At 41.6% G+C, this 25,953-nt stretch overlaps 2 protein-coding genes across 2 annotated transcripts in view; one reads left to right on the top strand and one right to left on the bottom strand.

Moving 5' to 3' along the window:
• LOC137004239 (guanylate cyclase soluble subunit beta-2-like) overlaps positions 1-14,425 on the top strand; it is a 28,723-nt gene extending 14,298 nt beyond the window's left edge. Inside the window, exons 9-15 of the mRNA XM_067364426.1 lie at positions 354-674; positions 3,285-3,433; positions 3,539-3,685; positions 4,242-4,396; positions 12,260-12,477; positions 13,108-13,227; positions 14,256-14,425. Coding sequence (XP_067220527.1) covers positions 354-674; positions 3,285-3,433; positions 3,539-3,685; positions 4,242-4,396; positions 12,260-12,477; positions 13,108-13,227; positions 14,256-14,425 — 1,280 coding nt within the window. The remainder of the gene's footprint in view (positions 1-353; positions 675-3,284; positions 3,434-3,538; positions 3,686-4,241; positions 4,397-12,259; positions 12,478-13,107; positions 13,228-14,255) is intronic.
• A 1,759-nt stretch (positions 14,426-16,184) lies between these two features.
• LOC137004238 (putative coiled-coil domain-containing protein 195) lies at positions 16,185-18,075 on the bottom strand. Its single transcript, XM_067364425.1, has 3 exons — positions 17,805-18,075; positions 16,397-16,625; positions 16,185-16,314 (listed from the first exon to the last, which is right to left on the bottom strand). The coding sequence occupies exons 1-3, from the start codon at positions 18,073-18,075 to the stop codon at positions 16,185-16,187; spliced, it is 630 nt and encodes a 209-aa protein (XP_067220526.1).
• Positions 18,076-25,953: the final 7,878 nt, after the last annotated feature.

Below are 25,953 nucleotides of genomic sequence, written 5' to 3'. Positions count from 1 at the left end.
TCTGTTTACTTGATTATTTTATCTTATAATTATTTTCCAGGTTTATATAATATACACTTTGACAAACATGAATTAATACAATTATTAGAATTAATTTCTGTTTTCATTAATTCTGAATGTCATTTCCCCCTTTTTCACACCCATGTCCACCTCACACCCTTTTGTAGCTTTAAGGAATATCAAATGAGCCTCTCTAATGACTGTGTGGTTTAGTAACTTAACCATACTAAAATGTGGTGTCTCATCTTTAACTTCAGACTGTAACTAGCCCTTTACTGAACATTCTCTGTATCCCTCTATGTAAAATGCCTTTATACCTCTCTCCTAATATTTTTCTTACTTCCTTCTCCCAGGACAAATGATATGGATGCCTCCATTGTGCTGCATGCTGTACCTAGCTTCACCATTACTTCGCAGCTTGCAGGAGCTAGAGGAGCACTGCATGCACCTCTCTGATATTGCTCCACATGACGCTACACGTGATCTGATCCTGCTTAACCAGCAGCGTCTAGCGGAGATGGAGCTCTCCAACCAGCTAGAACGGAAAAAGGAAGAGCTGCATCATCTCTCAAAACACCTTGAGGAAGAAAGGCAGAAGACGGAAAATCTTCTCTATGCCATGCTGCCCAAACATGTTGCCAACCAGCTGAAAGAGGGCAAGAGAGTGGAGGCAGGTGAATCAAATGTAGGGATGGATGGTTAGGCGAGCAGAGAATGCAATGAGTAAGGTTTCAAGTGGTGAGACAATAGAAGTGTGTCTCACAATACACCAATTTTGTATTTTTAATTAAAGCTACGCAGTCATTCCATTTAAATTATCAGTTATAAGGTGCTAGGTTCTCATTTGATTCATTAATTTATGATTCAGTAATTACACAACCACCTCTCAAGTTACCCAAAATGAACTCCCTGCATAGACTGTCAGAATAAAAAGTACAAATGCAAAGCAAGGTTCAACATATGTGTCTGAAAGAGCAATTGAGAGACAGAGAAAGAGGGGAACAGGATCAGGAAAGTATCTCAAGCTGTGACTTGTTGCACTGCTGTCTGAGTATTCACTTGTTTGTCCTCTTGTCTGAGTTGTTCATTATTTTTTCAGATAACTGCTGCATAGACTATGTACAGGTAACAGAAATGATCAGTTCACCTCCCTTTCTTTTGATGTGTGACAGCCATATGCTCTGAACGTATTATATTTGATCTTCCATCTCTGGGAGCTTGTTTTAACTTGCCATTAAAGTGGGACATAAAAATATATAATAGTCATAATAAAATATCATAGTCATATAGCTGTATAGGCTATGTAAAAGTGATTTTGTTCATGAATGAAAGGATGATACAGTACATGGATACAAAAACAATGAACAAATCACATTCTGAGACAACTCTTTATTCCTAATTCATACAAAAGAGTAGTTCAAAGTGAAACCATCACTAATCTAAGACAGTGAAGGATAAATCTGTGCTGCCTTCAAAAACAGACCAGGTGAATGTAACTCAGTAAGCAAGATAGCAAATATTGGATTCAGACATTCCATGAGGCCTTCCCAACTCAGTATGCAGCTTCTGAAGGCAGCATTTTTCAGCTTTGAGATGCAGCCAAGGTTTTCCAGGGCAATCTTGACAATAGGTTATGTTGGCTGAACTCAGAAAAGGGGAGACCTGGATCCAAGGACTTGCTCCAAAAACAAGAGACCAGGTTTGTGGTGGAGTGTAGGCAGATCTGGAGTAGAGACAAAGGGCCAGGCCCATACTTTGGGAGAGGGCCTGGATACCAAGGCGCAGCAGGAGCCAGGGTGGTGCGACAGAGCAGGGGGCCAGGGCAGAGCAGGGAACCAGAGCGGAGGAGGCTGAGCTGAAGACCACTAAGGTGGCGCTGAAGACCAAGGTGGAGCCAGCGGAGCTGAATACCTTGGTGGAGCCAGTGGAGCCGGAGACCACTACCGTGCCCATTATTGGACAGGTAGAAGGTTCAGAGATGGCCTTTTTGACCGTTAATTGACAGGCAGAGGGTTCAGAGACAGCCTTCTTGGTCATGACAGGACAGACAAAGGGTTCAGAGATGGCCTCCATGGCCGCGACTAGGCAAACAGAGGGTGCAAAAGTGGAAAAGTTGCTTTGACAGAGCTGGATTAACCTAATTGCTGATCCAAAATAGTAAGGTCTTCTGAAACATTGGGTGAACTCAAAAACATAGGAGAGCTGGATCAAGTGCACACAGAGTAAAAAAAAAAAAAAAAAAACTAAATAAATTGCATTTTGCTTAAAACAAGTACAATTATCTGCCAATGGGGTAAGAAAAACATTTTGTTTTCCATTTACAATAATAATAATTTTCTTACCTTATTGGCAGATCATTTTACTATTTTTTAGCAAAAAAAGATTAAATATCTTATGTAATTTTCTTGTATAAAAAAGGTATCTTTTAGACATTTAAACATTAAATAAGACAAAAATACTCAGTAAGAAAAGCATTTTACTTAACAATTACCCAAAACAAACAAGAGACCACAGTCACAGTCAATTAAGTGATTATTTCAGCATGTCATAACGTTAAAGAGAACATTACTACAAAATATGTCTTTTAGATGCATAAACATATATTAAAATTGTAATCATATATTTAAAATAAAACATGGGAAGTTTAATAAGATAATGTTTTGAATGAAATGTATTTTTCTAGTGTATATTTCCACAGTCATACTGTATGCCACCTGAGGGTACTGGTCATACCGCAATTTGAGTTCAGGTCCCTAAAAATTCTTATGATGTCTTAAATTTAAATTTAAGGTCATAAAAGTCTTAAATGGTATAACAAGTCTTAATGATTTCAAAAAATCATACAAGTATTGTGATGCAGACTAATGTGATTAAAAAAGGCTATGATTCAATAAATGTGAGCTCTGAACGTTTTGCATGTTCTACTGTCTCGTTTCACAATTAATGAATACTGCACATTTATGAAAATTGATTATGAAATACTGTTGATGAATTATGAGAATGTTTACTTTATGGTGTTTATATTATGCAAAGCGTGGTTTTCTGTTCTATTACTGGATCTTTTTTGTTCCATTACAGAGTATTGCATATTTAATGTGAGATTTCAGAAGCTCAAGCCCTTACATCTCTGCCTAAAGCTTCTAGACACATACGACTTTGAAGTGCATCATACAAAAAGATTTTATAGACCCAATCACACACACATAAGTCACTTCATTATAATTACATTTTTTGCCTTACCAGGACTATAGTCAAATCTTGACTCTACAGTGCTTTTCTTTTAGGTGAGTTTGAAGAGTGCACCATCCTCTTCAGTGATGTGGTGACTTTCACAAATATCTGCGTTGAGTGTGAACCCATCCAGATTGTTTCCATGCTCAATTCTATGTACCTGAAGTTTGACCGTCTTACCTCTGTACACAATGTTTACAAGGTGAGCCTTAGTGATTTTTCTTAAATGTAAGACTAAATTTATTCATTTTGGTGATTCATCATCTTTACAATTATTTTATTATGTGTTACAAAATGTGTTCGGCAGGTTGAGACAATTGGAGATGCTTACATGGTTGTTGGTGGTGTGCCAATCCCAATGTCAAGTCACACTGAGCGTGTGGCCAACTTCGCCCTAGGCATGATCATAGCTGCAAAAGAAGTCACTAACCCTGTAACTGGTGGCCCTATTCAGGTGATGCAGGCTATCTTTGATTAATACTTCAGATTTAATGTTTCAATCTGTAATCTCAAGCCTTACCTGCTTTTCTAAAATTTCATAAAACTTAAGGGCCCGTATTCATAAAAAAATCTTACTGCAATGATTAGCTCCTAGTGACAAAATTCTAAGAAAATTATTAGAAATGTGGGTGTTTCCTTTTAAAATTAACTAAAAATCCTAGTGAAGAAAAAAGTCATTCAAACTACCAAACACAGTCTTCAAAAGTCTTAAAATGTGTCATAGGTAGCAACGGGGTCACCCCTGCCTCCTAAATTAAATAAAAGTTTTTGTCTTTTCCTCACTCAGAGTTGCTCTCAGATTGGTTCCGAATTGCTTAAGCTAAGACTCCTACGTAGAAGTTTTTAAGCTAAATTAGGAGAGGATTCTTAGAAGCTTTAAGAATACGGGCCCAGATGTTTTGTGGGTTAAGGAAAGAGTTGGATTGATTTTTGCCAATAAGTTATGTCAGTCTTATTTATACTCTCTGTTTTTAAATGTACTTCTATTAAAGTGGGGTTTTGTGTCTCAGATTCGGGTGGGCTTGCACAGTGGGCCAGTCTTGGCAGGGGTGGTTGGTGAGAAGATGCCTCGTTACTGTTTGTTTGGAGACACAGTTAACACGGCTTCCCGGATGGAGAGTCATGGCCTGCCTGACAAAATCCACATTAGTCCCAGTGTTTATCAGTGAGAAGCATGAAAATATGTCCTTTGTTTTACAGTTACTTCAAAAAAAACTCTAAAGATATAGTATATATTATATATATTTAAATATATTAGGGGTGCAACGGTTCTCCACTTACGGTTTGGCATGCACTTGCACCGCGGTCCATCTCGAATGATGATGAATCTATAGGCTAATATGGTTTGTAAAACAGACAGAGTTCGGATAATGTATATTTCAGTCGATGAATACACATTTGTAACAGACACGTCAGGTTCCACCTCACTGCAGTACCCACGCACTCAATCACCAGCCTTCTAATCACCGCCACCTGCACATCATTAACTCTGTCATCACCAGCACCATAAAGCCACCACACTCACACACACTCACTGTCCGGTTTCGTTCGCACTACGACATCCGTATGCTTACCTTAAGGACTCCCAAACGACTTACCTACCTGCTCCAGCGATCTCCTTCATCTCCTTCGTCTCCTGGTCTCCCTGTGTGTAAACCTACCTGTGTGTGTGAGTGTCTCCATCGTCTCCCTCCATTGCATCTCTCATCCAGCATCTGCAAATTTAAAAGGACAGTATTATACTCCATTCATCTCTCATCACGCTACATCTGCTTGTTATCACTCTGTGCTCAACTACATGTGAATAAATACTTAACTGTATTGCTTCTACTTCAGCCTCCGTGTCTCTGTTGCAGCGCGCCTCCAAACTTCCTCCACATCGGCCATGGGACTGTGCCATCGATCTGCTACCGGGTGAACCAGTGCCTCCCCGTCTCCGACTAGCTATCAAATCCACTCCATCACGGGCAAACCCCTGAGCCGTAAGAACATCCGTCATTATGTGGGGCCTCTTCAACTCTGTGTCGGCATCCTGCACTCCGAGAAGGTACATCTGCTGGTTCTGGAGGAATCCACCGCTGACGTGGTTCTAGGGCGCCCGTGGCTAGAACAACACAATCCCACCATCTCTTGGCGCACGGGCGAAGTCCTGAAGTGGGGCGATCACTGCTTTCCCGACTGTTTCCCAGCGCTTCCTGTTCCAAAGTCTCCACTCTCCAAGTCTCTCTCCTTGAACGCCACCTCTATCGAAAGCCCTGTCGAGAAACGCTCCGTGGATGTTCCCCCGGACTACGCCCCCTTCAGTGACGTTTTCTGCCCGCAGCGCGCCTCCAAACTTCCTCCACATCGGCCATGGGACTGTGCCATCGATCTGCTACCGGGTGAACCAGTGCCTAGGGGACGCATCTACCCCCTATCACTACCGGAGGAGAACGCCATGGAGGAATACATCAAAGAGGCACTCGAACAGGGATACATCCGCCCGTCTACTTCCCCTGCTGCTTCAAGCTTCTTTTTCGTGGCAAAGAAGGACGGAGGCTTGAGGCCCTGCATCGACTACCGTGCCCTCAACAAGATCACCGTCAAATTCCGCTATCCACTTCCCCTCGTCCCAGCGGCCCTGGAACATCTCCGCAGTGCCACTGTGTTCACGAAGTTGGACCTCCACAGCGCGTACAACCTCATCCGGATACGTGAGGGGGACGAGTGGAAGACCGCCTTTGTCACGCCCACCGGACACTACGAATATCTCGTCATGCCGTATGGCCTGGTCAACGCCCCCTCCGTATTCCAGGATTTCATTCACGAGGTGCTCCGGGAGTTTCTCCACAAGTTCGTTCTGGTATATATTGATGACATCCTCATCAGGTTCCACCTCACTGCAGTACCCAAGCACTCAATCACCAGCCTTCTAATCACCGCCACCTGCACATCATTAACTCTGTCATCACCAGCACCATAAAGCCACCACACTCACACACACTCACTGTCCGGTCTCGTTCGCACTACGACATCCGTATGCTTACCTTAAGGACTCCCAAACGACTTACCTACCTGCTCCAGCGATCTCCTTCATCTCCTTCGTCTCCTGGTCTCCCTGTGTGTAAACCTACCTGTGTGTGTGAGTGTCTCCATCGTCTCCCTCCATTGCATCTCTCATCCAGCATCTGCAAGTTTAAAAGGACAGTATTATACTCCATTCATCTCTCATCACGCTACATCTGCTTGTTATCACTCTGTGCTCAACTACATGTGAATAAATACTTAACTGTATTGCTTCTACTTCAGCCTCCGTGTCTCTGTTGTAACAGAAGACCGGACCGAAACAACTTCACAGCATGAGCACCAACGACCCGTTTCAAGAGCTCGTGGACACGCTGCGCCGAGCACTCACACCACAGCTATCGTCATATTCCTCCAGCAACGCTTCCACTCCAGCACCAACCAGCACCGCTCCCTCACCAGCATTCACCGCCAGTCCCATGGCCAAACCGGCGCCCTACTCTGGATCGGCGGAGGAATGCAGCGGATTCCTTCTTCAATGCGAACTGGTCCTGGAGATGCAGCCGCACTTCTACACCACCGACACGGCTAAAATAGCGTTCATCATCTCGCAATTGCAAGGTAAGGCCCTGCAATGGGCAGACTCTCTGTGGACTCAGAAAGGCCCTGTGGTCAGATCATACTCGGCGTTCATCTCTCACTTCCGGGAGGTCTTCGGGAGACCTCTGACGGATTCATCGACTGGTGAGAAACTCTACAATCTAAAACAACGTAATCTCTCTGTTAACGAATATGCCTTGCGGTTTCGAGCGCTAGCCGCTACCAGCGGATGGAATGAACAAGCTCTCATCACATCATTCCGTCAGGGGTTGGAACCCAATATGCGGCTGCATCTCGCTGCATACGAGGACTCCATTGGACTTGAACGCTTTATCCAACTCGCCATCCGCGTGGGGTCCCGTATGCAGTCGTGTCTCCTAGAGCACCAGGGCCAGTCAACCATCACCAACCTCCTCCGTCGGTCCGAACCCGTCAGCCCTCCAGAACCAGCCACCGAACCCATGCAGATTGATCATTCTCGTCTCACCACAAATGAAAGGCAAAGAAGGCTGACCCTGAACTTATGCTTATATTGTGGATTACCGGGGCATGTCATCTCCACATGCCCAACCCGTCCTCCTCGGCCCGTGGTGAGTGCAATTTTTCCCTCTATCCAAAAAATGAAACCACTCACTACTGTTGTAATCCTTACTGCTGCAAACACCTCTGTTCCAGTGGTGGCGCTCCTCGACTCAGGGTCAGCAGGAAATTTCATCTCTGGTGCCCTCTGCCGACAACTCAACCTCAAGGTCTCCCCGTCTCCGACTAGCTATCAAATCCACTCCATCACGGGCAAACCCCTGAGCCGTAAGAACATCCGTCATTATGTGGGGCCTCTTCAACTCTGTGTCGGCATCCTGCACTCCGAGAAGGTACATCTGCTGGTTCTGGAGGAATCCACCGCTGACGTGGTTCTAGGGCGCCCGTGGCTAGAACAACACAATCCCACCATCTCTTGGCGCACGGGCGAAGTCCTGAAGTGGGGCGATCACTGCTTTCCCGACTGTTTCCCAGCGCTTCCTGTTCCAAAGTCTCCACTCTCCAAGTCTCTCTCCTTGAACGCCACCTCTATCGAAAGCCCTGTCGAGAAATGCTCCGTGGATGTTCCCCTGGACTACGCCCCCTTCAGTGATGTTTTCTGCCCGCAGCGCGCCTCCAAACTTCCTCCACATTGGCCATGGGACTGTGCCATCGATCTGCTACCGGGTGAACCAGTGCCTAGGGGACGCATCTACCCCCTATCACTACCGGAGGAGAAGGCCATGGAGGAATACATCAAAGAGGCACTCGAACAGGGATACATCCGCCCGTCTACTTTCCCTGCTGCTTCAAGCTTCTTTTTCGTGGCAAAGAAGGACGGAGGCTTGAGGCCCTGCATCGATTACCGTGCCCTCAACAAGATCACCGTCAAATTCCGCTATCCACTTCCCCTCGTCCCAGCGGCCCTGGAACATCTCCGCGGTGCCACTGTGTTCACGAAGTTGGACCTCCGCAGCGCGTACAACCTCATCCGGATACGTGAGGGGGACGAGTGGAAGACCGCCTTTGTCACACCCACCGGACACTATGAATATCTCGTCATGCCGTATGGCCTGGTCAACGCCCCCTCCCTATTCCAGGATTTCATTCACGAGGTGCTCCGGGAGTTTCTCCACAAGTTCGTTCTGGTATATATTGATGACATCCTCATCTACTCCCGGAGCTTGGCCAAACATCGCCACCACGTTGCGGAGGTCCTTCAACGCTTACAGCAGTTTCACCTCTTCCTAAAAGCTGAAAAATGCTCCTTTCACCAAACCTCTGTCCAGTTTCTGGGATACATCATTGACCACAGTGGCATCCGGATGGACGAGGGGAAGGTCACCGCTATCCAGTCCTGGCCCACTCCATCAACTATCAAAGAACTCCAACGATTCCTAGGTTTCTCCAACTTCTACCGCAGATTTATCAAGAATTACAGTACCATCGTCAGTCCACTCACCAACCTACTCCGAAACCAGCCCAAGTCTTTGTCCTGGTCCCAACTTGCCACCAACGCCTTCGAGACCCTGAAAAGAGCCTTCACCACCGCTCCCCTCCTCGTCCACCCTAACCCGGATCTACCATTCATCGTGGAAGTGGACGCCTCCACCACCAGAGTGGGAGCGGTCCTTTCACAGCAGCAGGGGACGCCAAGTAGACTCCATCCATGCGCCTTCTTCTCCCGCAAGCTCAACCCGGCGGAGGTCAATTATGACATCGGTGACCGCGAACTCCTGGCCGTCAAGCTTGCCCTCGAGGAGTGGAGGCATTGGTTGGAGGGGGCTACTCATCCGTTTCAAGTTCTCACTGACCATAAAAATCTCGAATATCTGAAGGCTGCCAAAAGACTCAACCCTCGCCAAGCTCGCTGGGCCATGTTTTTCTCGAGATTCAATTTCTCCATCTCTTACCGTCCTGGTTCTAAGAACACTAAAGCTGATGCTCTGTCTCATATCCATTCCCCTGAGGAAAAGCCCGAAGAGCCTGAAAAGATCCTGCCGGAGTCTATCTTCGTGAACCCTATCCAGTGGTCTGAAGAAACCATTCCCTCCTCCAATGCCTCCACACGCACTCCGCCGGGTTGCCCCCAAGGCTTGCAATACGTCACACGGGCACGTCGCACTCCACTCCTGCACAATACCCACTCATCACTTGGCACTGGTCACCCGGGGGTCAATGAGACCCTCTCGTTGCTCAAACAACGCTTCTGGTGGCCCAACATGGCCAACGACGTCAGAAGGTACGTGCAGGGCTGCAGGGAGTGCGCCATCTCCAAAAGTCCACGCCATCTTCCCACCGGCAAGCTACTTCCTCTGCCCGTTCCTGAGCGACCCTGGTCACACCTGGGAGTGGACTTCGTCACCGATCTCCCTGAGTCTGACGGTCACACGTGCATCCTGGTGGTGGTAGACCGCTTCTCTAAGTCCTGCCGTTTGATACCCCTGGAGGGTCTACCTACCGCTATGGCCACGGCAGAGATGCTATTCAACCATGTTTTTCGCTATTATGGAATACCTGAAGATATAGTCTCCGACAGAGGACCCCAATTCATTTCCCACGTCTGGAAGGCCTTCTTCTCCCTCCTGGGTGTGACCGTCAGCCTGTCATCTGGATACCATCCTCAGTCGAACGGACAGACAGAAAGGAAGATCCAGGAGATTGGCCGCTTCCTGCGTACCTTCTGTCACGGCCACCAGAACTCCTGGAACCAGTACCTGGGTTGGGCCGAATACGCACAGAACTCCCTCCGTCAAGCCACAACTGGACTAACACCCTTCCAGTGCGTACTCGGCTACCAACCCCCGCTGTTCCCCTGGGATGGGGAACCCTCCAACGTCCCTGCAGTCGACTACTGGTTCCGGGAGAGCGAGAGGGTATGGGACTCAGCTCACCACCAACTGCAGAGAGCCCTGCGCAGACGCAAGAGGACAGCCGACCTTCGGCGCTCCGACGCTCCAGTCTATCAACCGGGGCAGAAGGTCTGGCTGTCCACCAGGGACATCAGGATGCGTCTGCCCTGCAAGAAGCTGAGTCCCCGCTTCATTGGCCCGTTCACCATCCTTCGGCAGATCAACCCCGTCACTTACCGTCTCCAACTCCCTGCACAGTATAGTAGAATTCATCCTACTTTCCACGTTTCCCTGCTAAAACCTCACCACCCTTCTGTTGTTCCCTCCACAGAACCTGACGTGGCAGCCGCCGAGCCCCCCCTTCCACTCATCCTGGAGGACGGCACAGCTTACGTGGTTCATGAGATCCTGGATTCCCGGCGCCGTGGTGGGCAGCTCGAATACCTCGTTGACTGGGAAGGTTATGGCCCCGAGGAACGCTCATGGGTGCCCAAGAATGATATCCTTGATCCTATCCTATTACAGAACTTCCACGCCAATCACCCGGACAGACCTGCCCCACGACCTAGAGGACGACCACCACGGCGTCGATGTCCGCGGCCCTCAGGAGCGGGCCGTGGGAGGGGGGGTACTGTAACAGACACGTCAGGTTCCACCTCACTGCAGTACCCACGCACTCAATCACCAGCCTTCTAATCACCGCCACCTGCACATCATTAACTCTGTCATCACCAGCACCATAAAGCCACCACACTCACACACACTCACTGTCCGGTCTCGTTCGCACTACGACATCCGTATGCTTACCTTAAGGACTCCCAAACGACTTACCTACCTGCTCCAGCGATCTCCTTCATCTCCTTCGTCTCCTGGTCTCCCTGTGTGAAACCTACCTGTGTGTGTGAGTGTCTCCATCGTCTCCCTCCATTGCATCTCTCATCCAGCATCTGCAAGTTTAAAAGGACAGTATTATACTCCATTCATCTCTCATCACGCTACATCTGCTTGTTATCACTCTGTGCTCAACTACATGTGAATAAATACTTAACTGTATTGCTTCTACTTCAGCCTCCGTGTCTCTGTTGTAACAACATTCTGACTTCCCAAAACTTTACAACAGCGAAGATCAAATCTGTCACTCTTTGTAAACTTGGTTCACTGCGAGTGGTGTATGCTCGAATATGTCATTTACGCCATCATCATCTGGGTGTTGATAGCTCGCGACGTGCAGGTGACACACGAACAGCACACATTGCTATCTGTGTTTAAACTAAACTCATTTAAGCCTTGCTAAATTAAACATTAATGAGCAAAGACACGAAAGAAACTTGCGCGCACTATGAGAAGATTTGTGTGTACGCGCGGCTTATCTCAGACAGTGCGCAAATACTGAGTTCACTTTCAAGTCTTGCACTTGAACGAACAAATTCACACAAAAATTATGTCAACATGCCCATTTTGGTGAGTATCCTAGCAATAGTCGGTTATGTCTTAAGTGAACGTATAACAGTAAAAAAAAATTAAAAAGATGTGTAACAGTACTGGATCGTGCATTATGTCTCAAAGCGAAAGAACTACTGCCTGTGTTTTTAATGGTAATCAAACAACAAATGACTGAATATCTTTTGTAACTTCAATAATGATTCATCTTTATTTAATTTATACAGTGAAGATAATATGCAGTGTTATTTTATATTTGAGTACTTTATTCATTTTCTGTACATGCAAACTTCTGTTATACTTGAAAAACCCTGAAAAGCACTGCTTATTTTATTTTAATCTTTGCTCTATTGTATTGATTTTTGCTGTTGCTTGTAGTTTGATTATTTGTTCTTATTTTCTTTATTTTTATGTGACAGTAGTCTTATTTTCCCTGAATATAGCACATACCGAACCGTACCAAAACCGTAACCCTAAACCTGTGATACAAACCGAACCGTGAGTAATGTGAACCGTTGCACCCCTAATATATATATAAACCTTAACATAGATTAATACCTGACTGGAGAATCTTGACTTAAATCAGAACCCTTTGACTGATTTCTTATTAACAGTGCTCTAACAAATAAAGGCTATCAGATGGAAGAGCGTGGAGAGATAGATGTAAAAGGTAAAGGAAGAATGCAAACCTACCTCCTACAGAGGAACCTAAAAGTCACAGATAGTGAGATCATGGGACTTTTGGTGCACAATGCTGACTCAGTCAGGAAGATGACTCATTCTGGAAGAGACTGTGCTTTACAGCTACCTCACAATAGGCCAGCATTAAAAGGTCTGTTGAATATGTTTATTATCTGGTTACCAGCAATGGCATATGGATTGGTGTCCTACTATATATATTCTTAATCAGGCCAGAAATCCTATTGTTTAGTGGAAAAACTATACAGATATGTCAGATAAACTGTTTATATTGTTTTAAATATATCATTGTATTTTACTTATATATTATTAGCGTATTTATAATTGCATTTCTTTTTACATGAACAGTAGTTATGAACACATCATTGTACATCAGAGTTTTAACCTGTATTACCTGTCCTGTCCCCAAGATTTGGTATCAGTTGCAAAAATTGCAAAGTGAATAAAAATACAACATCACAAATATTTAATTTGACCTAATTTTTCATTTCATCTTTTTTTTTACTGACACTTTGTTGAGAAAAAAAAAAAAAAAAAAAAATTGGTATATGTTTTACATATTTACATATATTTTGTACCTTACAGTGGATATGTATATGCTTGTAATAAAAAAGTGACAGATTTTATTGCATCATTCCATAAGAGATTATAGTTTTATTAATAATAAATAATTATGAATAAATGAATGTACAGAAAACAATTATGTTACTCTATATATCACTGTCTTCTGTTTTCTTCCTTTCTATCTTCTCCTCTCTTAAAGCTACCCAAAGACTGCAGAAAGGAGACAGTTGTCTATTGGTTCCAATGAAATATGGAGATAGTCCAACAGAGAGCAAACCTCCCGCACAGTTTACTGAACCTCAGCAAAGCAGTATAACAGGTATCACCATGCAGTACAGCAGAAATTAAAAATATAATAAATGGGGAAGTCTGATAAATGTAATGAGATTTTGAGAGAGATATAAAGAGGTTACATAATGCCCCTTTATATATATATTAAAAAAAAAAAGTTTAAAGGGGACCTATTATGCAAAATTCCGTTTTACATGGTTTTGAACAAATATGCATTGGCAGTGTGTGTACACAACCACACTATAATGAAAAAAGTGGATTAGTTTTATTTATTTATTTTTTATTTTAAGGGAATGCTCCACAGATCTCCAGAGATACATATGCAATTTCTGTCCCTGCTGTTTATGTTCACAGACATAACCAACTGTGTTTATGTGAACTTTGTGTGTTTTTGACAACCTTGTGAGTATTTGACAGTTTAAGCACAATAAAACATGAAAGAGAAGTTAGTTTAATTCTCATGAAACGTGCCTTTCTGTGCGTGTGCTTTAGATGTGTGCGCTCAGAAAATGATAAATTAGACGTTTAAACTGATATAGCTTTAAAACACATGCAGATCTCACTCTGGGTTGTGGGGGGTGGAGTGCAGCAACTCATTTGCATTTTAAAGACACATGCACGAAAACAGCATGTTTTTGCTACCACTCAAAAATGGGCATTTACAACATGGTATAATAAGTGACATGCAGGATAAATTGTGCGCATGATTTACTAATGCACTCCCTCTATTTGCAAAATCATGCACACAATTTATAAATCGAGGTAACGAAATAGTAAATCATGCGAACGATTAAAGGGATGAAATAGCAAATTGTGCGCATGATTTAGTAAATTGAAGCAGCAAATTAGTAAATCTTGTGCATAATTGTCATCTGCGTGGCTCTGTAATTTTGAGCTGAATCTTCACAGACACATTCTGGGGACACCTGAGACTTAAATTACATCATGTAAAAAAGGGGCATAATAGGTCCTCTTTAAAAAGTGAAATTTATTGATAACAAATGGGTGCACTGACATTGCTTATAACATTGACTGCTACTGTTTGTTCACTAACAGGTAAACCACGAGATTCTGAGAGTTATGGGAGTCTTTACAGTGAGAAAAGTTCTTTGGACTTGCCCTCTGAGCTCACAAAGGAGAGCACACTCAACAAGACTGACAATAAGAAACCTTCACTTGATAAACGCAGCAGACATGTTCACACGAGGTTCTGTTTGTTATTCTGATCTGTTTCTTGAATGTATCCACTGTGTTATACTGTAAATCTAAAGTGTTTAATATAATGGTAAGATGAAAACAAGCTGATAGTCATGTACTAAATTTTTTTTTGTATTGTCTACATTGCAAATATTTCAGCTTTTTTAGCCTTTAGATGAGTGTCTTTGTTTTACCTTTTTGTAAAACAGGGAAGTAAAACCTAACAGAAATAAAAGGTCAACCCCTGAGCAATACTTGATATCAGGATCTCCCAAAAAAAGATTTTCGGGACTACAGCCTCAAAGCCTCTGGACTGTCAATGGCCCTGATATGTTGTGCAGATTTTAAAGGGGCAGATCTTAAAGGGGCTATATGTAGAATTCAGAAACACTTGTTATTAGTGACACCAGTGAACTGTAGCCGGCAACTTATTGTTCATGCTCGCACTCATGCACACACAACGTACAAGAAGACTGAATGCAATTCAATGCCACGCTGCCCCAATATACTCACGTTGATGGCAAAGTTATTTTTCTTTCTTTGCTTTGAACTAAAAAGAAGTTGGAATACCTTTGCAATGATATACTGTTAACGAACATCCCGGCTCACGCTGCTGAGAGCGACATTTAGATGAATATGTAACTATGTGCTGCACGCTTTCAAATCAATAACAAAATAAACACACAACACAAATTACAGCGATGAGTAAACAGAAGTTAAGAAAGCATCTGATCATAGCAATGTGGATATGTTTGCACCAGCTCTGCAATTCACCGACTTCATGTCGAGAGATGTCGAGGTAATTAAAATTACACATTTATGATTGTTTGATTATAAAGTATATTTGAGACTATAGACTGTATAGATCGGACTATGTGAGACTATAGTTTAAATTAATTCCTTTGACATAACAGTACAGAACGGCTCTTTCGGCATTATCCTGAACATTGTATAAGCATTCATTTCATGCATTATTGAATGGAAGAGAGGAACGGAGTTGAACGGAGTCACATTTTTTTGACTTTCCTGGCAAAAACGTCAAAAAAATCAGTCTACAGGCTTTCATAGACAACCTAGGAAGTCGGGGAAGGTCTTGTTTTTTAAGTTTCGTAACAAGCTGTTCACACATTGGCAATAAAAAAGCACTTAACACATGAAAATGCTTACATATAGCCCCTTTAGCTCAATAATAATAATAATAATAATAAAGTGTAAACCTTCCTTTGGCTTCATTCTCTTTCATGTAGCAAATGTGTCACAGCTTTAATACATTTTAGTATAAGGATTGCGTGCACAAGTTTTTAGTTAAACATGTTTATAAGTAAACTGTGTTATGTTAAAATTAGGCAAGCTTACTCTGAATAAAATAGCGGTAGATTTCAGGGAGAGATAAAAACAAAATGACTCAAACAAGTAATGTTCGTCATTTAAAGCGCTATATACTAATAATTTCAGCAAACTCATAGTAGTGGGTGGAAAGCGCATGTCTCCACTGGTACTTCACACGATCAGACTGTGTGTACAGACACCCGATCCAAACGCCTCAGCGGGATTGCCAGGTCTTCAGACGAGACCATGAGATGACTTGAGTTTCTTCAGCTGGATGAATTTGAGAAACCAAATCTGTAACAGGAGTCAAAGTGTTGAGGTCAGGTGTAGGTATTAATTCACCACAGGACTTAAATGAGTTGGGACGGAGTTTGACCACATTACTGAACCTCCTCTTTGTCAGATTCACAAACATCCATTTCACAGGCATTTCTGTCTTTCCTGCCCTTAGTTTGGACCTCATGAGTCCGTTTCAGCTATTGTTTTGAGTTCACAGGTGCCCCTTTCAGGCAGGTGCTCAGCCAGTACAGGTCGAGTGGTATAAATATCATCCACTGGCAACAGGAAAGTCACCGTCTTGACTTTGACTCTGAAATGTTAAATATAATGATTAGCATATGAATTAGGAAATCAATATTTCAAACAAAGCTTCTCACTAAAGCCTAACTCACCTGTTTTTGCTGACATACTCCTGAAGGGATTGTCTGTTGGTTAATTTCTCGATGTCTGGTTTAGAATAGGCACTAGAAGGACGCCCGAGTGAGCCATCATGTAATTTTGTCCATTTATTGTTTACAGTCTCCTCATATCTTCTTGGCTTGTGCAAAATCTCCTTCTTCCGAGAGCCGTTCATGGAATTTGAGGATATGGAGTATCTCCGCACAGTCATAATAATGTTTTCTATGGAAAGAAACCAGAAACATATGTACATAATGTCCTTTTGATCAATCATAACCAATACTTGACTAAAAATTACATTACTGATTTTGAAAGAGATAAATGTATTAACTTCTGTATCATTCTCTGTATCATCAATGCATTAGTCATGAATGATAGCTCTAAGGGCAGGATTGGGCGACTCTGGCCCTTGAGGTCGTCAACTGTCCTATAGAGATTAGCTCCAACCCTGTTTAAGCACACCTGAAAAATCTAACCAAAGTCTTTAGGATTACTTGAAAATTACACGCAGGTGTATTTGATTAGCTTTAGGGTGCGTCTCAATCAGCTCCCTAGTTCAGTAGTCAGGGCATCAGTGAGTCGGCCATTTTAAGGGCTGTCTTTAAGTGCACTGAAACTTTTGCTCCCTAAAAATTCCCACAATCCCCCCTGAAAACCAGAGAGCATCGATGCTCTCTATGCTCCCTTAATGGAAATTCTGAAGTACGAAACATAATCATGTGAACTCAAAACACATCATAACATGTGAAAGGTTATTTAAAATAAACCATTATTTAATTATTTTTCAGCATAAACATACATAGCTAGACAGGTAATTAATAAATCTAGCTAACATTTATAATTAATTACGACTAAAATGTTGCTGAGATATTTTTAAATAAACAAATAATGTCAGAAAGATATTTGTGCTGCTGTTGTTTATAAATATAGCATGTACTGACATTGTACAACGAGGACGTTGCCATGTCGCCAGAAGAGAGCTATCAGTGTCCCAATGTGTAATAAGTCAGGGTCCTTACCAGTGCCTGAATTTGTGTATACAATATACTGATTAACAAGCCAGGGAGCTGAATGAGAAGCACCCTAGGCCAAAGTTGCCCACCCTTGCCTTGGGGGTCTACTTTGGTACCCTAATTAAATAATAGGTTTCATATGCACAGTGCGAAAATGTAAAACAAAAAAGTGCAATATATGTAAAAATAAAATGTTTGGTAAACAGTCTTCACCTGGTAATATCTAAGTAAACTTCACCAATGAGTAAGTCTTTTTTAGTCAGGTCAGGTAGGTAAACTTACCTGATAGCAATTGTACATGTTTTTAAAGTCAAGCTACTTGTTTGCATTCCACGGAATAAAGATGTGGCACATGCTTATTAAAGTTTGAGTAACGCAAGATGTTTACCTTTGAACTGTCCTTCAAGCTCTGGTGCAGACACGTTCCGTCTCAGGTTGGCGTGGGTCGAGTTTTCCTGTGACCCGTCCTTCTGCTGAGTAGATAATGCACATGTCTTCATTGAGTCTGAAGCCGTTGGCCGGCCGAGCTGCCCACGGAGTGCTTTGTTTTCATTCTCCAGGTTTCTGATCTCACTCTGCATTTCTGAGATCACCTGCGCCAAGCTCCGTCCACTCTCCATGCTTCCAGACTGTCCGTCCCACCTGCTGCTGCTGCCCATTCGAGTGCAGCATGAAGAGTCCAATTTCCACTCCCTTATATTGGACCTCTCCCACAGTGCCTTTCAATCTCAGTCCAAATCTTGTCCCGGGGAGATTATGTCGCCTTTCACCACTTATACAGCTGAAAGCGTTCAGGTGTTTGGCCTTTTGGGCCTCGGGACAATGTTTTATTAATCACAGACAGAGTGTTGAGTTTCGTTCGTTAACTTTGCCTGGAATAAAGGCAAGATACTCATACAAATAAACAAAATAGACATGGAACACTTGGCTATAAGAACATCCTGATTAAATTTCTTTCTCTGAGAGGACAAAGGCAATTCATTTGTCATCAGACAGAGATGAAGATCTGCGATAGATTCAGTGGTAACTGATGCGCCTCCCTAGGAGCTTAAAAAATTCATCAGGTCAGTCAACAAGTAGCAACAAATCTAGGATGGAAAAGTTACCTATGAGCATGTCCTTATTACATGTCCTCTTCATGTCTTTCTGAAGAGTAGAAGTAACAACATGAATATTGATTTAAATAAATGTTTTGATGGTCTTAATATTTATATTCTAGCTTTCCATTCATGTTGGTGTCATCATATACAGTATGATCCTTTTCACTGGTCATGTCTAAAGATGGTTGCAGTAGTGTTGTGCATATATCTTTTAAAGTTGTACCATTTAGAACAACCACTGCAGTTATATATTTATAAGAAATAAAGCAGTCATCACCTAAATATGTTGATTCATTCAGTTCATAATGAAGTGTCTCTTCTTAATACACATTATTACTCATTTTGTTCTAGTTGCTTAGATAAATGGTTAACCTACCACTTCCTATAATTAATATGGATCCAAGTATGCATTCAAGTATATTTGGCATTTATTGCTATTGAAAGTTATTTAAATCAATTATTGTATATTTCATGTTGGGACTTGCCAATATTAATACAAATATAAATATTTAGCAACAGAAATTCTAGACGTACACATGTTGTATATGTCTGAAAAGAAAGGAAGAGGTGATCAATCGAAACCAACCACAACCATTGGCTAATTACCTGTAATTAGCACCCTTAAAGAAAGATTCATACACAATTATCCAGTGTTATTATGGGGTTCAATGAATATGCATTTGCCAAAGCTGCATAAAACAGAGGTTAAGGATATTGGCCTTTAGTTATAGCACAAGCATAAGAATAAAGAATACTGTGTTTGAGTCTAACAAAGAATTCATTCTAATGAATACACATCAAATAAAAGTGTACAAAAGAACATACAATGGAGAAAATTGCAGAAAATTGCCCTAATATACATAAGCACAAAATGGCTGAGCTCTGTATGCAGTTGTTGCTGCTTGTTTTTTTCTTTTTCTTTCAGACTACTGGGATCACAATTTAATCAAAGACAGCAAATGGTAGTTAAAAAAAATTACCATGTTTGACAAACCAGAAATGTTATACTTATTTCTCTGTGCTTTTTGCACATAAGCAAATACATAATATTGTAATTGAATAATGGAATGTATATAATCTTCATTTTATCCTTTATGAGGTAAAAAAAAGTCCAAATTACAATTACTATAATCTGTAAAATCACCTCATACAGATTATGGAAAGTTGTAAGTTTTTGTTTTTTGTTTCCCCCTTTTCATAGAGAAAGAACCACATACACGCACACAGAAAACATCACTTACTATGATTTATAAGCAGTTTTCCTCATGGGGACCAAAACATTTCCCCACAAGGACAAGGATTTCATATATTGCCATCTTTGTGGGGACATTTTATTCCCATAATGTAGTATTTACCTGAAAAACACACACATATTGAATACCAAAACACTATGTAGTTAACAAGAGATATCCAATTCTCTAGTGTGCACACTAGATTCTGAATCATGCATGAGGCTGTCTGTGTGGGAGAGAAACCCTATCACCCAAACATTAGCCTTGCTATCCATGGATTGAAAATTGTGCCACTATGGTTGTGATGACAACTGCAGATTATTGTGAGGCAAACATTGTAAATAAAATATTTAAATGTCAGAGTCCTAAACAAAATCTTCCCCAACCAAATGTAATAAATTGATACAAGATAAAATGTCACACTACATTATTTATGTTGATGTATGTGGTTTCCAAGGCAATTCCATGTGTTCGCTAAGATGTTTTGAGTGTTTTAGTGTGTTTCTATGCCGTTGCTAGGGTTTTGCTTCCTGGCCCAACAAATACAAAACACATTGTTATATGTAGCTTATATATACAGAGTATATTTTTCAAACTATTTGATCTGTGAGCAACATGAACAAAGCTGAGCAACGACTGACTGAGGCTGAGCCCGAAGGAGTCCTAGGGTCTCCCCTAGGCCTGGGGGCTTGTGGTGTAGCTGGGGACTCAGCCTCACGCTGAGCTGGTGGACGGGAAGCCGGGAACTGACGAGACACAAAGAACTAGCAATGGGGCAGAGCCGAGGGGCTGAACAACACCAGTGGTGCCGATGGATCCGAGGGACTGGACATAACCAGCAGAGGGGAAGACCTGGTCAGGTGGTCAGGTGGGGACATTGGAGGAGAAAGATTTTTGGATGGGACCAGAGCATCCAGATCGCCGGGCGGAACCATCGTAGAAGGCAAGGAGGGTGGGGACTCAGGAAGGAACTGGATCCACAGACCACAGATCTATAAGGTAGAGGACTGCTCCTGGCTCTGGGATGGACTGGGAAGCTTGCAGCGACTCCAAAATGAACCAGGTGGTAAACTCTAGCCCTTCTCTGCATTGCTGATGGTGAAGGGGGAGTCAGCCTGCCAGAGCATCCACCACCAATATTCCACCAGTGGCCTACTCTTGCAGGTGATGAGGCAATGGTGCTGGTTAGTCCATTTTATATGTCTTTTGGTTGGTTATTCTGTTACCCGTAGTCGAGGAATAAGAAATACAAACTACTAGTAATACTTCAAATAGACTTTACTGTAAAACATAGGAGAAATACGACATAATCCGAGACAATAACCGACAAAGGACTGAACAGAACAGAACAGGGAGTATATACACGTAGTAAATGAGGGAACTAAACAGGAACAGCTGGACAGTGATTAACTAATGAGTAACCTATGTGGAAAAACTAGGAAATCTGGAGAAGAGACACAGAGCAAGCGGAAAAATTCACCGACAGAAACTCTCAAAACATGATTGTGACAATCCCTATATGTGTGCTGCATTTGACAAAATTTTATTTGGAGAGGCAGAACTGAATATGTTAAAAGGAAACCAATATTTAGTAGTTTTTCAGAAAGAGGATTACATGCTCTAGAGTTTAACACGATTAACAGTATAGTAATTAATAGTAATTAACTGGATCAAGCACTGTCTTGGTGAAAATAATTGTGTATGGTTCTTTATCCCCAATTGAATCTTTAATAAATGTGGTGCTCTAAATTTTTTACTTGCCTATGATTTTAAATGTACTAAACTCCCCATTAAGTCGTCCAAATTTCAAACATCAGAGCTGTGTTGGTGATGACTTGACTGTGTGCAACAGCTTTGAGGTCTCATCGGCAACCCCAGACTTGATGTTGTAAAGCAAGTATCTGGTGACTCTGTGTATCTTTACCTCATTTGTTGCACTTATTGAAGTAGAGTTTCTGTCCTTTGTCTCTCTTATTACACTCAATGATTGAGACTTGAAAGATAGAAGTGAGTGACTTCTATGATCATTTATAGTATATTTTGATTAATCTTCGTCGTTGGTTTACTTGAAGTTTGATTTATGTTTCTTTATTGTGGGGTTATAAGGGAGGTGGGTGCCATTTATTTTGAACTTTTTCTCCTGTTTATGTTAGCTAGGGAGTTGGCTTATTTTGCTGTACTTTTTTTTTTAGTTTAGGTAACTTGGGTAATTTTGAGTTAGTTGTTTTGGCAGTACCCCATTCTGAATCTGATTTGTCTTTTGTTTGACTTTGTAAATAAAAACTATATTCTTGTGAAATACTTGATACTCTTGTGAAATATGTGGTTGAGTTGTTGTGAAACAATTCTGGGTCTGGAGATGGGGTGGCTTCCTGCTGTTGCACATTCATTCATCACCATCCATTTTGCTGTTGCGTTCCTCCCATAGACCAATCAGGAAATCGTAACAGTTGTATTTACCCGAAACTACTTCACCTTATTAAAAATGAAAAAAATATAAGCCTGTAGTTGGTTCTTTTCCAGATCTCAATGTTGGGGGCCTTTTCCATCAGGGATAAAAGATTTAAAGGTGCGGAAGAACATGTTTTCAAAAGATGTAATATAAGTCTTAAGTGTCCCCTTAATGTGTCTGTGAAGTTTCAGCTCAAAATACCCCATAGTTTGTTTTTTTTTTTATTATTTTTTTTAACTGCCTATCTGTCACGATCACCATCAGTTCCTGTCAGTTCCCGGAATACATTTCCCATAATCCTCCCTGCCAGTCACATGCACTCTCCACACCAATCACCTGTTGCCACATACAGCTTGGACTATAAAAGACTCACACACACACCACCACTTTGCGAAGTCTTGATTCACTGTGGCGAGGGGGGCGTGGTTTAGCGGGGTCTGCAACAGGAGGGAGTGTTTGGGGATGTGCGGTGATTGAACGGGTTGAATGTAAATCACGAACACCTGTTTCTCGTTCCAGTAATTGGCGTGGAGAGAGGATAAAACGCCAGGAGAAGCAGGAGCGTGTGAGAGAGAGAGGGACTGCTGACAGACCGACTGAGTGAGCTGTGCTCGTTGTATGGAGTGAAGCCCGTCCTTGGATGTGGAATTATTATGTGTGCGTTGCACCGTCTTTTTGTTTATGTGTTTGCTATTTTCCTCTGGTGAGAATAAAGTCTGTCAGCAGCCCAAAGCCGATCCCTGTCCTCTTCCTTCCCATTACACAAGAACCTCCGTTACATTCACCTTGTGACAATTCTGAGCGTTTATATCCTGTCTGCCTGTCTGTTATTGATCTTGCCTGTTACCTGTTTACGACCCGTTGCTGCCTGCCTTGCCTTGTCTGCTGTTCTGTGAACGATATCTGCCTGTCCTGATCTACCGCCTGTATCCTGACCACGACTCTGCCTGTCCCTTGCTGTACCTGTTTGTTCCTGTTAGACCATGCATGTACGACCACGCTCACCTTTCAATAAAGCTTTGCATATGGATCCCTGCCTGAATCCAGCTCCATTACACTATCATTATAAATGCGCCGATTCAGGGTACGCGGCCCCTTTAAATCTCGTGCTTCACGCCCCAAGAACTCGTGCTTGCCTTAAACACCATAAACAAAGTTCACACGGCTAATATAACCCTCAAAATGGATCTTTACAAAGTGTTCGTCATGCAACATGTCTAATCGCGTAAGTACAGTATTTATTTGGATGTTTACATTTGATTCTGAATGAGTTTGATAGTGCTCCGCTAACATTACACACTATTGGAGAGATTTATAAAGAATGAAGTTGTGTTTATGCATTATACAGACTGCAAGTGTTTAAAAAATGAAAATGACAGTCTTGTCTCGTGAATACAGTAAGACACGATATTAACTTTAACCACATTTAACAGTACATTAGCAACATGCTAACGAAAAATTTAGAAAGACAATTTACAAACATCACTAAAAATATCATGATATCAATGATCATGTCAGTTATTATCTGCCATTTTTCGCTAATGTCCTTGCTTGCTTACCTAGTCTGATGATTCAGCTGTGCACAGATCCAGACGTTCTGCCCTTGTCTAATGCCTTGAACATGGGCTGGCATATGCAAATATTGGGGGTGTACACCCCGACTGTTACGTAACAGTAGGTGTTATGTTGAGATTCGCCTGTTCCTTGGAGGTCGTTTAAACAAATGAGATTTATATAAGAAGGAAGAAACAATGGAGTTTGAGACTCACTGTATGTCGTTTCCATGCTGAGGTAAATTAAATTTTTTAATCTAGGGCACCTTTAACCCCACTGATATATGTAATTGCCAATAAAGTATAAAAAAAAAAAATAATAAATTAAAAAAAAAAACTCACATAAAACTGCTTGGAGATATGAAGGTTGAGGGTACAAATGCAATAGTTTATTGAAGGGTAATCCAACAACATGCAAAAGGTCATAAACACAGGCTAAACAGTCCAAACAATAACAGGGCACAGGCATCAAAACAGGATGGAAACCAAATGAACACTCAGAAATGCAGTGCTGACACATACAAGACTTCACCATGAATGTCAAAATGAACCAGGCTTATATAGGCAGGGGTAATGAGCTAATGAAATACAGCTGAAGACAATCATTGATGATGAGTCCAAACAGAGAATTATGGAAAATGTAGTCCATGTCCAATGACAATAGTCTGGGTTGGAGTGCCCTCTGGTGGCTATTAAAGGCACTGAGCTGGTGATCTTGACAGAAACACACTTTAAAATAGTGAATAGATATTATTCATGTAATGACTTTATTAGTAAGTTTAAAGAAAGGTTCTTGTCATTATGCTGTTGTTGTAAAGAGGAGTAAGAAACAATCTTACTTTTATTTTCAGTTGTACTTACAGTAGGTAATATATACTAAACTATTTTGGTCCCAAGTTTCTTTGTTTATTTTTGAGTTGTTTTACAATTTTGTTACTATAACTGATAAAATGGTCTTGTTTATGGAATGTGATACCAGTTTTTTGGAAATGGACAATATAATTAAAATTCATATTTTATTTCTCAATACAGGACAATCATAAAGCTGTTAAGACATCTTGACTGTTGAAAAAAGATACTTGATGTATTAGATGATTGATTTTTGATACAAGATGCAACATTTTAAATTTCATTGTTTCAAGTGTTCTTATGACTCTATATTCCCCTATTGTAAACTCAATTAAAAAATAAATAAATAAATAAATAAATACATTTAAAAAAATAAGTTCCTATAACTACCCTTGTGAAAGCCAATAATGAGGCAGGCAATGAAACAAAAGAAACAGGAACTAAACACAGGAAGTCAGAACACAGGAACAAAGTGAACAAAACAATTCTTCAAAATAAGAGTCAATTAAACAGAAGATAATCGTACAGAAGAGATTGGAATCATGACAGACTTAAAATACATATATAATAAAAATGGGGCAATAATAATTAGGTCAACACAGTGTCAAAATTAAATAATCTAATGAATTTTGAAAAATGCTGAAGCACACAATGTAGTATTATATGCACATTAGCCTGTTTTGTACTGCAAGATACAGCATTAAAATATGCATGCTGAACAGTTTGCATATTTATAAAAATGTATTCACAAGTTTACCCGAATGGAAAACGAATGTCAGATAATGTGTCAGTCATTACAGAGCTTGGGGCAATGTTATGGGCCCTTGGGTGGGTGGAGGAAAATAGACCTGGAAAAAGGCAATAAAGGGAAGGAAGAGTAAGGCTAGATCAGATTTAATATTAGAAATAGTAGCATTAAACATTGTAATTAAAATGGGGAATACAGTGGGATTCATTTGGTTTCCAGCACACATAGGGATAGAGGTGAATGAAGAGGCTGATGAAATTTTTTTAAACAAAAAACTGTATACAGGAATGAAGCTGAATTGGAATTAATGTATGGAAGGGTTCAGTGTAAAAATATTATTCAGCAAGGATCAACAAAACTATGGCAGAAAGAATGGGAAGAGGGAAATAAAGGCAGACATTATTTTTCATTTCAGCCAACAGTGAAACATTCAAAAAATACAAGATTGGGAAGGAAGGACGTGTGGTTGTTACTAGACTAAGATTTGGGCATTGTGCTTTGAATTATGGGCTGGCAATAGTTGGAAAGCATCCAGATTGCAGATGCATGCGGAGATGCAGAAACTGCGTGACATGTATTGATGCAAATGTGTCATCCATCGTA

The sequence above is a fragment of the Chanodichthys erythropterus genome, chromosome 17, assembly GCF_024489055.1.
Source record: "Chanodichthys erythropterus isolate Z2021 chromosome 17, ASM2448905v1, whole genome shotgun sequence".
NCBI lineage: Eukaryota > Metazoa > Chordata > Actinopteri > Cypriniformes > Xenocyprididae > Chanodichthys > Chanodichthys erythropterus.
This window is presented reverse-complemented; position numbering and strand designations above follow the sequence as displayed.